This window comes from Anguilla anguilla, chromosome 3, assembly GCF_013347855.1.
Source record: "Anguilla anguilla isolate fAngAng1 chromosome 3, fAngAng1.pri, whole genome shotgun sequence".
Lineage (NCBI taxonomy): Eukaryota > Metazoa > Chordata > Actinopteri > Anguilliformes > Anguillidae > Anguilla > Anguilla anguilla.
The window spans coordinates 15,371,555-15,384,408 of record NC_049203.1 but is presented as its reverse complement, the minus strand read 5'-3'; the positions used below and the strand labels follow the sequence as shown (position 1 = coordinate 15,384,408).

The 12,854-nt window shown below is 49.9% G+C and overlaps 1 protein-coding gene across 7 annotated transcripts in view; it reads left to right on the top strand.

Moving 5' to 3' along the window:
• unc5a (unc-5 netrin receptor A) overlaps positions 1–12,854 on the top strand; it is a 189,345-nt gene that overhangs the window by 137,869 nt on the left and 38,622 nt on the right. For 4 of the 7 annotated variants that reach the window (XM_035410508.1, XM_035410510.1, XM_035410507.1 and 1 more), the window contains 2 exons: positions 457–637; positions 6,303–6,470. In XM_035410508.1, coding sequence (XP_035266399.1) covers positions 457–637; positions 6,303–6,470 — 349 coding nt within the window. The remainder of the gene's footprint in view (positions 1–456; positions 638–6,302; positions 6,471–12,854) is intronic. The other 3 variants (XM_035410512.1, XM_035410513.1, XM_035410511.1) reach the window with 1 other exon arrangement.

Genomic DNA, 12,854 nt, shown 5'->3' with positions numbered 1-12,854 from the left:
CTGTGTCTAATTTCATCACATCTGTTTCTATCCTAGCAGAACTCCAGCAGTTTAAGTTTTCCCCAACCAATGCACAGATTCTCTTTCTTTAACATAATTTTTTCTTTAAAAAAAAAGTATTTTCTTCTATTATTATTAGGGGCCAAGCAGATAGGTTTTTTCACTATTACTATGTTTCTTCTATGAAAGTCTTTGGCAGCCCCTAGATCCCTCTGGTGGATTTTTGTGAAATTTGGCATACTAATGGAGGACAGTCCAAGGTACCACCTCAGTATATTAGACCTTCTCACTATGTTCTGTTCATGACAGAACTGTTGAGAATCTGAATATTTTAAAATGGAAAAAATAATTCAAGCTGCCCCTTAGATGGACTGGTCTGTTGAGCGAGCATGATTGGCTGAAACTTTGACCGTGTGCAGAACTTTCATCTTTGACCTCCTGCTTGTGTGCGACCAGGTGGAGTGGCTAAAGAATGAAGAGGTGGTTGACCCTGCCAGCGACCCCAATTTCTACATCACCGTGGACCACGACCTCATCATCAAACAGGCACGCCTGGCTGACACTGCCAACTACACCTGCGTGGCTAAAAACATTGTGGCACGCCGCAAAAGCTCCTCCGCCACGGTCATTGTTTATGGTATGTTTCCTCACACCTCGACACCTGAGGTCAGCCAGTGGTCACTGCCCATAACACTCACTCAAGTGGCCATGCTTGATTAGTCATGATATATAAAAGGGTTTTAACAAGCACTGTAAGTATAGCACATGCAAATAAATATTTAAAATGCTGTTGTTTCCCCCTATCCCGGCCCCCAAATAACCTTCAATCAGCTCCTAAACAATCTGTAAGCAATTCTCGACCAACTAAACCCCAATCTCCGAATAATTCCTGGCTAACCTACATCTAACCACAAAACAACAAACTAACATTACATTGCATTCTTTTAGCAAACACTTAAAAAATAGCGAAAGAAAGGAGCAGCAGCACTACAGAGCCAGTAGCAATTTAGCAAAAACGAAAGTTCATCTGAAGTGATGAACGTACTCAGTTAAACAAATGAGCCCATTTAACTGAACTGACAACAAATTCAACTTTTCTGAAAGCATGTTCATCTAATGTGACAGCATATTGTATCTATAATTCCATGGAGTGCCTTAAAAAAATGAAAGATGATTGATTGATGTTATGAAAGATGATTGATTGACATACTCTGAAGAGGTCTGGATTCAGTCCCCTTCTAACCCACATAACCCACAACCAACCACAAAAAGTGCCTACTAACCCCCAAAGAAAGACCACTAACTCCCGGCCCATTCCATACTCCAGATTTTTCTTAACACAGAGTCAGTTTTACCATAATGTAATAATTTTCAAGCCAACGAACAGACCTCCGATCCACTGTAAGTCTTTCATAGGGGGTCGATGCCTGATTGAGAAAAAAAACCTGCCCCTCTAGCAGTCCAGACACATGTGCTCTTATTGAATTAACAGCAGAAAAGGAAATAATTAATTGGATTAGAAGCTGGCTGACCTTTATTAAAATGCAAAGGAACGGTGCATTTTCTGGTTGTAGATGTGCCTGGGAATGAGCAGGAACACGTGTGCGTCGGGGTGTTTGCGTTGGGTTCTGAGGGGCTAACCATGTAGGTGCTAATTAAGGTACTCGAGACCAGGTTTGGCTTTTCAATGGAGAGCTTGCTGCCTTAAAAATGAAAAATGAAAATGAAATTTTTATCACAAAACCCTCCTGCAAAGTGGCATTTCCACGCTTCTGTTTAATTATTTGTATTTGTACATGTGTCTTTGTTTTAGTGATGTCCAGAATATATAGAGCATTCAGCACAGTTTTAGTGGCTGTGGTTAAGTGGTTTGTTGGTGACTGGGATTCCCAATAGCTCTGTATCAGCTGGGATTTCCCTGGTGTCCTGGCACACTGAAAAACATATCAAGCTATGCAACAGTGATGAATTGTGGGCTGCTGGATGTCTCATCCTGTTGTGGCACTGTTCTATTGCATGGGTGGACCCCATAGTCTGGTGCTTTGTGCTGACCGACCAACACAAAATTGGCACTGGTGTTGCTCAGGGATGGGAGGACTTCAGTTGGCCAGCTGACTAGTGAACCCCACTGATTGATAGGGTGCCTGCTGTCCACCTGCTGAGCTTCTTATGAAGTGTTTCCTCTACATCATATCTCTACAAGCCCATTAAGTAGACTGTGGTGTGCTTCGGGGAAGAGTAAAAGTTTCCAACCTCCCAAATTGACAGTGGTGAATGGATTTTTTTTTTTAAGGAGATAAAGCATTAAAAACATTGTTCAATTACTATGACACACACGCACAAAATGCATTCCCTTGACTGAATACTGGACACAGTGCCCTCCACCACTCCAGCCTCAACCCCCACCACACCACCCTTCCCCCAGCACTGACTGACCCTATAGTACACAAATGTTATTCTTTATTTTGAGTTTGCAACGATTCAGCTTTACTGGGTTGCATAGTTGCATGTATTTTACCAAAGGGCTGGATTGCTAGAAAGGGTAATCGGCACTTGGAAGCGTAACAGAAGAAAACATATAATTAAGCAATATAGATTAATGTGTTGTTAATTTCAGGCTAAAGATTTGATTGTAGTTGAGTCGATGTGTTTATGGGTGTTGGAAGGTGGAGCGACAAAAGGTCTGATGTACTTTTTATTACACCATTGTTTGCCTCAAACACCACCCTGGTTCGTAAAGCTCGTCACCTTGGCAGATTGGCAGTACAGTAATGTGAAAGACCGTTCCACTCCAATTTCCTTCTTCAGAATCACACTGTTTGTGAAATAATGAAGCAATTTGTTTCTATTGTAAAGCTGACTTCGGGGAGGTGGGGAATATAACAAAACAAAAATATAAAAAAAAAATCAGATGGTTTTGTTTCGAAAAAGTACTTCTTCACCAGTCCCTTAATATTCATTCACACCTGCCAAACTCCCACCTTTCCTGGCTCGGTGTTGGAAATTGCTGTGTACTAATGAAAGCCTTCAGGAGCGTCTTTCCACCTGATCTGTAGGTGTAGGCTGGTGCCACACGGCTTGTTTTGATTGCTCCCTTTCAGCGCGGGCACACAAAAAAAAAAAAAGGAGGGCACAGATGCATTTTAACCAAGCTCGGCTAGCGAGGCGGGCCGCCGCGCTAAGAGGTAATCAGGGGTGGAGAGGCACGGCCATTTGCCTCGCTGAGGCGGCCAATCAGTCGCGGGGAAATGAAAAAAAAGGGTTAAAAAAAAAGGGTAACGAAATGATGCGGGGGGGGGGGAACTGCAGGGAGACAGAGGAGGAAATTAGGCTGGTGCTTGGCACCAAGTGAGAGAGAGAGAGAGAGAGTGAGAGAGAGAGGGAGGGAGAGAGAGAGAGAGCGAGTGAGAGAGAGAGGGAGAGAGGGAGGGAGAGAGGGAGGGAGAGAGCGAGTGAGAGAGAGAGGGAGAGAGCGAGTGAGAGAGAGAGGGAGAGAGCGAGTGAGCCGGTGCAGTGTTTAGGGCTCCGAGACCACTAATCAGCTCCGTCGTGAGTGGGAGGGCTGTAGCCGAGGCAACCGGCTGGGGGGGAAGGCAGCGATTGCTTAGCTGTAATTTCCTAATGCGCAAACCCCAGTAATTAAAAATTATGTGTCTGACTCGAAAGTCAAGATCATGTGAGGAGGGTAAAGTTACTGTATGCAATGAGACAGGGGAACGAAACTGCTCCATGGATGCGCATTGAGGTTTTGGCTAGAGTGAGTTACTGGGTCGGGTTTTATTTTTATTCATTTTTTGCATCTCAGAATTGCTTCCCCAAGCCCATTGTTACCATCATTCTATAGGCTTCATCTCTCCCTACAAAGCTACTCCAGCTCTCACCCACCCAACATATAGCCTCTGTCTGCTGATGGGGGAGTGAGAGTTCATGCACCCTGGAGTGGATGGAACTGTCACTGGCTGCTGCTTTGTCGGACAGTGTCAAGCTTTGAGCCAATCTAAAGGCTTTCTGCTCTGCATAGCAAATCTCGTTGGTCAGCTCAAATCACTGGAGCCACTGGCAACAGGCAAGAGCTTTGCCCATTAGGGGATTGTCTCCGATAACTACTTACTACACTGACAAGTTGAAATTTTATCCCTCAGTCCATGCCCCCCCCCCCCTCCACCATCTCTTTTTCATGAATCACTCCCTTCCTTCCTGTTCAGCTCCGTAATAACTCTTAATTCCCATCCACGCAGCAGTGATGTCATCCGCGCTGCTGCACTCTGATGATTAGCATGCGGCGCAGTGGTTTTTACATCTGCCCGTAACATGGAGAGCGGGCGGAGTCGCATGTGTCCCTGGAGGGAAGGAGCCGCTTTTTACCCTTTTCCCATTTACTCACTCAAACCAGGAAATAAAAAAACCGGATGATAATGTACCTGATGGACAGAATGAAATTAATTTCATTAGGTTTGCATTTTTTTTTTTTCTGTTTTAATGAGGAACCTAATTCAGACATCTCACAGCATACGTGAGCCCAGCTGGAGAGCGGAGGATGCCCGAAATGGCTTTGGCACAAAGTTCTCTCAGACGCATCTTTATGGGATATAATTATAAGTTTATGGCTCTGCTTTTAAAAAACACACTTATGAAGCCAGTTTTGATATAATGTACTCGAGTGTACATTGTAGGGTGCATTGCTAAAAAAAAAAAAAAACATAAATCTTTTTTTTTAATTGTCCATTAGGAGGGGAGGGAAAAACACCCTATTTTCCCCCATTAATTTTAGGTTATTTGTGCTGCTGCTGTAGGATGCTTCAGGAGAATCCACACAGACGCTCACTCGGCTGGTTGTGTGGGTAACAGTCATGTGCTTCCTGCTCCAGCTCTCCCTCTCTCTCCCTGGCTGCATGAAATGAATTCATGTCCTAGATATTTCACACACATGCAAGCAAAGCAACCCGAATGTATTCAGCGACATGAGAAAAAACAAAAAATAAAAATAAATAAAATAAAGTAGAGGCAGCTTGATCCGGGGCAAAAACACATGGCATTACCGTGATGATGCATGGTGTCCCTGTAGCGGGAACGCACGTGCGAGCAGCGGCACGAGCAGCGGCTCGATTTGACTGTAAAATTAGGTAAATACCTGTAAACGAGCAGAAACAGATTACAATGTCAGTGAAATCGCTTCCCCGCAACCTCCCCCTCCCCCCTCCCCACACACTGCACCGCATTGCCTGTTTTTAATAAGATGGTATTAAAATTGAATCGTTTTAATTAAGTTTTTTTTTTTTGTTGGCCTGCCGGTGAATCTGGCGTTCCCTCTGAAGCCGTTTATTTCGGGGAGCCGGAGCCACGCTGCGGTTGCTTTCATTAGGCCTGACACGTTACCGCGGCAGGTGCGCTTCGCCCAAGCTAACTAGCATTAAAAAAGACGTCTCCTCAGAGGTCCATTTCCCATCATTAAGGAGAATAATACTGTCTTGATGGCACAATGTAACCCCCCCCCCCCCACCTTCATAGTCCAGGGACTCTGTAGCAATTAATCTTAATCTGCATAATAACCTCTCCTTTTACAAACGACAAGACCAGGAAAACAGAGCACTGCTCTTAAAATGACTCTGCGGTGGAGACATTATCAGAAAAGCCAGCAATTCACTTGAAATTTGGGGGAAAATACACTATTTACCAGGGGAGTTTGCACCTGGAGCCACGGCAGTGCCACAGGTACCAGAGCAGTTAACAGGCATATGGTGAGGGTGAGGCTTGTGTTGTACTGCGGTCTGAACTGGTGAGTTGTACGTTTGTTAAAAAAAATAGCCACTTCCCCCGTTCGGCCGAGAAACCAGAGGCTGTCTTTCTGTCATCTCTCTTCACGTCAACAGCATAGAATCACTGACCGGCGAGGTCAGGGTCGTTTGTTTTGGAAAGGTGACAAAATGGCCATTTATCAAAAAAATAAATAAATACTGACAGGGAATTGACTGGAGCCATTCAAGGGTTATTTGAGCCATTTCAGTTTTTCCAAAGAGTCATGCACCCATCGTGCTGCACAGCCCATTGCAGGCGAGGGTTTGCGGGGGTGACCTTCAGCCACAGCAGGGCCTAGCGTGACCTTTAACCCCGGCAGGCCCGTATTCCCCTCCATACGAGCGCAGGAAGTGGCTGTTCCACCGTCGCTGTTCTTCCTGGCGTGTGAGTGGCGGTGTCCGTCGCGGTTACTGGTCTTGTGCTTGTCAGGTAATCCTGGCTGCTCTCTCCACCCACCCCCCCTCCCCCCCCGAACTTTTCCCCCCCGGGCCTTTGCCCGCCGGCAGTCAACGGCGGTTGGTCCACATGGACGGGGTGGGCGGCCTGCAGCGCCACCTGTGGGCGGGGCTTTCAGAAGAGGAGTCGGAGCTGCACAAACCCCACCCCCTTGAACGGCGGGACCTTCTGCGAGGGGCAGAACATCCAGAAAAGCGCCTGCACTGCCACCTGTCCAGGTAACACACATGCGCTCCGTGTGGCCCCCCCTGGTGGACAGCCGTAGATAGAACAGCTTGCTTTTTCAGTTTAAAAACGGCATGCTCCTTCTGTGAAAAGCCAGCTGTTTCAAGCGGCTGCTTAATGGAAAGGGCGTGCCATCTCTCTCCGCAGATTGCAGATCTTTTATTTCCTTTTTCCACTTTTTTTTTGCTTCCAGTAGAGATAGATTCATTGATTGATTTGCTAAATAGCTATAAAATGTGCCCTCCCCTGAAAAGAGCAAATAGCAAGGATGCCCAGCTGTGGAAGTCCTGTTGCTATGCTGAGGTGCCATGCTGTATGATAGAGGCCCTGTTGCTATGCTGACGTGCCATGCTGTATCATAGGGATCCTGTTGCTATGCTGAGGTGCCATGCTGTATGATAGTGGCCTTGCTGCTATGCTGTGGTGTCCTGCTATAGATTAGTTCTCTGTTGCTATGCTGAGCTACCGTGCTGTAGGATAGAGGCCCTGTTGCTATGCCGAGGTGCCCTGCCGTATGATAGGGGCCTTGTTGATGTGCTGAGATGCCCGACTGCGCAAGTCCTGTTGCTATGTTGAGCTGGCACGCCCAGCTGGAGGACAGTTCCGTGTGGCTATGCTGAGGTACCCCACCGTAGCTTTTTCGGCCCTGTGGGATAATCAGCGGCTGGTTCTCCCTGCGTTGTCTCCCAGAATGCTGATGGTAGAAAGGTGAGATCAGCGTGCGCTCCGAGCTGTAGTACACAGGTAAAGTCCGAATGGAAGCCATGCTGCACGTCAACACATCAGGAGTTAAAGCATCTTCGATCCCCCCCCCCCCCACCTCCCCCCGGGGCCTGTGTGTATTGATCCTTCGCTGTTTGTGATGGAAGCCAGGCAACCTCATTTAAGGGCCTGCCTTGGCCTCTCTTAGGGAGACACGTGGCCAAATGATAGCATGGGGTGGGGGGGGGGGGCTGTGGAATGTGGGGGTGGTGGCAGTCTCTTGGTAACTATGGGGTTGCAGTTGGCATTTCACTGGTACACGAGTAGTATCACAGGAAAAGGGGGGAGGAAGTCGGTCAACAGGATGGCTTGGGTTTGGGTGTGGGGGAGGGAGTGGGATGGTGGTATTGGGTTGGGTCTGGGTGTGGGGGAGGACGTGGGACGGTTGTATTGGGTGTGGGTTGAATGAGTGGGATGGCGCTATTGGGTTGGGTTTGGGTGTGGGAGACAGAGTGGGACGGCGGTATTGGGCTGGGTTTGGGTGTGGGGGAGGGTGTGGGATGGCAGTATTGGGCTGGATTTGGGTCTGGGGGATTGTGTGGGACAGAGGGTTGGGTTTGGGTGTGTGGGAGCGAGTGGAGTAGCAGGACAGGATGGGTTTGGCTGTGAGAAAGGGGTGTGTTAACAGGCAGGAGCAAGCGGGGGCGTTGCTGGCTGGTAACAGATATCCGGGGCTCAGCGACCTGCAGAGGAAATTGCAGGGGCGGGGGAGTGGGAGGGGCGATGGAGTTTACTGCATGTGTAGACGTTGGGTGGGTGGGTGGGGGGGGTGTAAAGGTGGGGTCTGGGATGGGGGTTGGGGCGGAGTTGGGGGGGGGGGGGAGGGGGGTGGATAGCGTAGAGGTGGGGTATGTGGGGGTTGGGGCAGAGTTGGGGGGAGGTGGGGGGAGGGGGACGCAGGCTGGTAAGAGAGCTTCCAGGGCTGAGCAGCGAGACTGCGGTGGAAAATCGAAGCCCGTGTCACAGCCAGGAGCTGCTCCTCCACTCAGGCGGGTCTCGGCTTTCACGGCGCACTCAGCCGGGCCCCCGATCGCACGCGCCGTAATTCAATAAGGGCCCCGGCGAACATCGCTCTTTAAGCAAAGCGACTTCCAGCGACAGCGCTGCGGGGAATTAAAGGAGCGGTGGCGGCGGCGACGGCAGCGTGGCGGAGAAACTGGAGCGGGAGCGCGAGCATCAGAGGGAAAGGGGCCTTGGGCCGGTTTGAATAGGGCTGGGCGCGTGCCGCTAACGCTGAGCTCCGCGCTGTGTTCAGTGCTGCAACGAGGTGCGATTTGGGTCGAGCGACTGCAGCGTGGCGTAAATAGAGTCGAATATTGTGGCGCGGTACGATTTGGGATTAATATTGTCGCGTGGTGTAATTAGGGTTGAGTTTGGCATAATGAGCACTGGTGTAATGCCATTAAGGTGGATATAAATTAGTGTGGTGCGATTAGTGCTGAGTATCGTGGTGCTCGCAGCTGAATTTTGTAATGTGGCGTGATTATTTCTTACCTCATATAAAAATATTGCAACACATTGGATTTGACCCTGGAACGCTGCTGTGCATAAATTTACTTCCTCACCCACCTTGCAACAGCGCGGACAGACAAACCAACATACACACACAAACACAAGTGTATTTTCACAGACGTACACATCTGCATGTACACAGGTACATACACACACACACACACACACACACACACGCGGGCAAACACACACACACAGACACATACACCTGCACGCAAGCGTACATGCACACGCACACACTCTACTGCCTGCTATGGTACACAATAGGGAATTTTTTTTACATGCGTGCACTGCGCACACACACACACACACACACGTTCATTCCCATCTGTCATCGCATGCAGGACACATCCAGACAGCCGTACCATCCGAGACTTCTTTCCGATTTATCAAAACGCACTTCCTGCTCAGCTCCGGCATAAATCATCATTTACGGAGCGACGCAAGTGAGCAAGTGGGTGAAGAAACCAGTTCACAAATAAAACAATATGGCAGGTGGGGGTGGATTGGGAGGGAATGTATCTTTTTTGAGAAAAAGAAAAGGTATACGCTATAAAAATGACCCCGCATTCTATAGTTTCCGTACAGCAGAGACCGTCCTCATGTTCGGCGAGCATTTTCTCCTGTGACCTTGAAGCGTGAGCCGCGGCTCTCCATGAAGGTCATTTATTTAACGCTAGCGTGGCGCCTTGGAAAGAAACGAGCATAATTCATTCACGCGTCAAGGCTGTCAATGGAATCAATGGCGATTTGAGTTATGCTTGTACTGATGGCAGAAACATTGCTGATTACTGGTTCATTCCGGTTTTCACCCCCAGCCAGCCCTGTAAGCCTCATCATCTATTCAGCCTGTTTGTGGTGGGGGGGGGGGGTGAATTTTCACTGTGTCTTTGGCAAGGGGGAGTGTTTTTCTGATTGGCTGAGTAGCAACAGCTCCGCAATACTACTGAACCTGTTGCTGTTTTCACAAAAGGATTACATTCCATGGTTCTGATTTCAGGGGGAAAAAAAACATTGTTTAAAAAATTGAGACATATTCCTTTTTCTTACGGCTTATATTTTCCCAAAGGTTGTAATAGAGACTTTGGGTCCATGGTTATGGTCTTTCAGTAAGCAGTCAAAATAAAAATGGATGAAATTGTAAGCGCACCCCAGTGACTAATGATGATATATGGCTCTTAAGTGTCTTTATCACAAGGTTAATACAAAGCACACGCATTGCCTTGTGTAATGTATGACGTTGGATCTGTTTATTGTCATGTATGCTCTTCCCTGGCCTGTCTTTAATATAATTTAAACAGTGATATTATTTTATTTTTTCAACTCACGTACGATACTGATTTTTAAATTGCCATTTGACTGGAGGGTCACGTACTGAAAAGTCTGCTCTGACCTGGTCTTTGCTTTGAGTGGGTTTTAATGTTCAATATTTCAGTTAGACTGTTAAGTTGTGGCCTGTAGCAAGATGAGTCACATGTCCTTTTCAAACATGGATAACATTGCTCATCACCTGCATATTGATGACAGCTGCGTGTGTGTGCTTGTGTGTGTGTGTGTGTGTGTGTGTGTGTGCCTGTGTGCGTTTGTGAGTGTGTGAGTGTGTGTGTATCTGCATGTGCGTGTGTGTGTTTTGTGTGTGTGTGTATGTGTGAGTGTGTGTTTGTGTGCCTATGGGTGTGCGCGTGTGCATGCACATGTGTGTTTGTGTGAGTGTCTGTGTTTATATGTATGAGTGTGTGTATGTGTGTGTGTGTGCGTGTGTGTGTGTGTGTGTGTGCAGTCAGTGGTATTATCACAGCACAGATGTTTTCCCCCCTCTTTCTCTGGCAGGGGTAGGGTTTGGGGTTATGGGTTGGGGGTGTGAAGGTGGAGGCAGGGCAGTTAAACAGGGCATCAATCACGGCTGCGCTCTGTAAACAGCTGTGCCGGTGGATATAACTGCTTGCCTGGCAGTGCTAGGGCTGTGCATTGGGTCACACTCTGCTCTAATGAGCTTCACATTTCAACCCCAACCCTACTGCCTGCTACGGTACACGATAGGACATTTTCTTACACGCGTGCACACACACACACACACACACAAGGTGTAAGGGAATGAGAATCATCACCTGCTCCTAACCCAGCACCTGCTCTAAGCCAATGCCTGCTCTAACCCAGCACCTGCTCAGTAGTATAGTCTGCTGTAACACAGAACCAGCTATAACCTAGCGCCTGCTATAACCCAGTCCCTGCTCTATCTCACAGCCTGCAATTACCCAGCACCTGCTCTATCCTGCACCCTGCTCTAACCTAGCATCCGCATTATCCTACAGCCTGCAATTACCCAGCACCTGCATTATCCTACAGCCTGCAATTACCCAGCACCTGCTCTACCCTACATCCTGCTCCAACCCGGCCCCTGCTCTTTCTCACAGCCTGCAATTACCCAGCTCCTGCTCTAACCCAGCCCATGCGCTATCCCGCAGCCTGCAATTACCCAGCACCTGCTCTATCCTAGAGCCCGCTCTAACCCAGCGCCCTCCTTACTATCTAGCCTGCTCTATCCCGCCGCTCGCTCAGTACCAGCGTCTGCTCCATCCTGCTCTATCGCTCCTCCTCTTCCCTCCTGTTCCGTTGCCACGGCTGCACAAGGCGAACGCGGTCCGCGGTTAGCGCAGGAGGCGCGGAAGCTCCGAGCCGCATTCCTGGCCGGGGAAGGGGCTCGTTTTTGCGAGGGAAAAGGCAGCCGGACGCACGCGCCGCAGTGGAAGCAGCGCGGCAGCGTGTGATGGATCGGCCTGGCACACTCACGTAAAAGGCAGGGCGTCAGAGCGTTTATTTCTCACTTGCACTCGGGTCATTTCTCCTCCGGCTTCTCGCAGCGTGGGGCTGGGATGCGGCCGGGCTGGCGCAGGCCAAGGTGAAACCGCTTAAACAGGGGCGCTCTCCGGCCGCCCCCCCTCAGCGCCTCCGACGCCGCTTTCCCGGGCTTTCTCGCCGGCGCCGGCCTCCGAGCCGAGGGGGTCGCCGCGTCGGTCGGGAAAAAGGCCGCCGCACCCCCCCGAAACCGATCGCCCGCCTCCTTCGGTCTCCAGCGCCTAGCAACAGGAGAAGAGGCCGGGGTCGAGGCCGGTGATTGGGGGAGAGGGGAGCGGGAGCGCTCGCCCCCGCCGCGCGGTTGAAAAGCTTTCCGGCCCCCTCGCCCCTCGGCCGGCCGCCGGACCAGACCGCACCGCTGGGTTATTGCATTAAGGCGCGGGCCCGGACGCCGGAGCAGACCGCACCGCTGGGTTATTGCATTAAGGCGCGGGCCCGGACGCCGGGGACCCGCCGCGCCGCGTGATTGGAAAGCAGCGGCGGTTTCCACCCAGAGCCGCCGCGTTGCCGAGCGCGGTGACAAAAGAAGAAGAAGAAAAAAAAATCCAGACGGGGAAAAAATTTAAATTGTGACACTTTCTCGGGGGCTTGTCACGTTGCAGGTGGAATCTGTTAAGGGGGGGGGGGGGGGGTGTGGTGTAGCGCGTCTCCCATGATCCTCCGGGGCTCCGGCTTTCTTTAATTTGGGACGGGGACGCTCGCACCATCGTCGTTTGATTACGGTGGCTCTCCCGGCTGCTGTGCTTAAATCTGTTTATGAGATGTCACTTATGTGCTCGTTAGTTCCGCTCGGTGGCAGAAAAACAAGATCAGCTCATCACGTCGTACGCCAAGCAAAACGCTGTCCCTGTTCCTTTTATTTATTCGCTTATTTATTTACCTATTTGTTTATTTATTTCTTTATTTATCTCCCCCCCCTGAAATATGGCTACGCGTGTTAGACGGATGCTGATGAAGCGAACGCTTCCGTCTCGGATAATCAGCCTAAGTGGAGAGCCTGCCAGCCTGGCAGTCGGGTTCCCACTTAACGGCAAACAGGGCCAATTACCTGATTGGTTACGCTCCCTCCGCCGGACGGAACATTCCGAGCGGAGACCTGGCGACCCGGCGATCGGGCAGGAGCGCAGGGCAGCCACGCCCTCGATCACGTGCGCACCAGCGCGTGTGCGCTAACGTGTCGCTCATCCCCTCTGTTGCCAGGAGCTTTGTGGGGATGGCGAAACACCTGTATTATTCATTACGCCGTT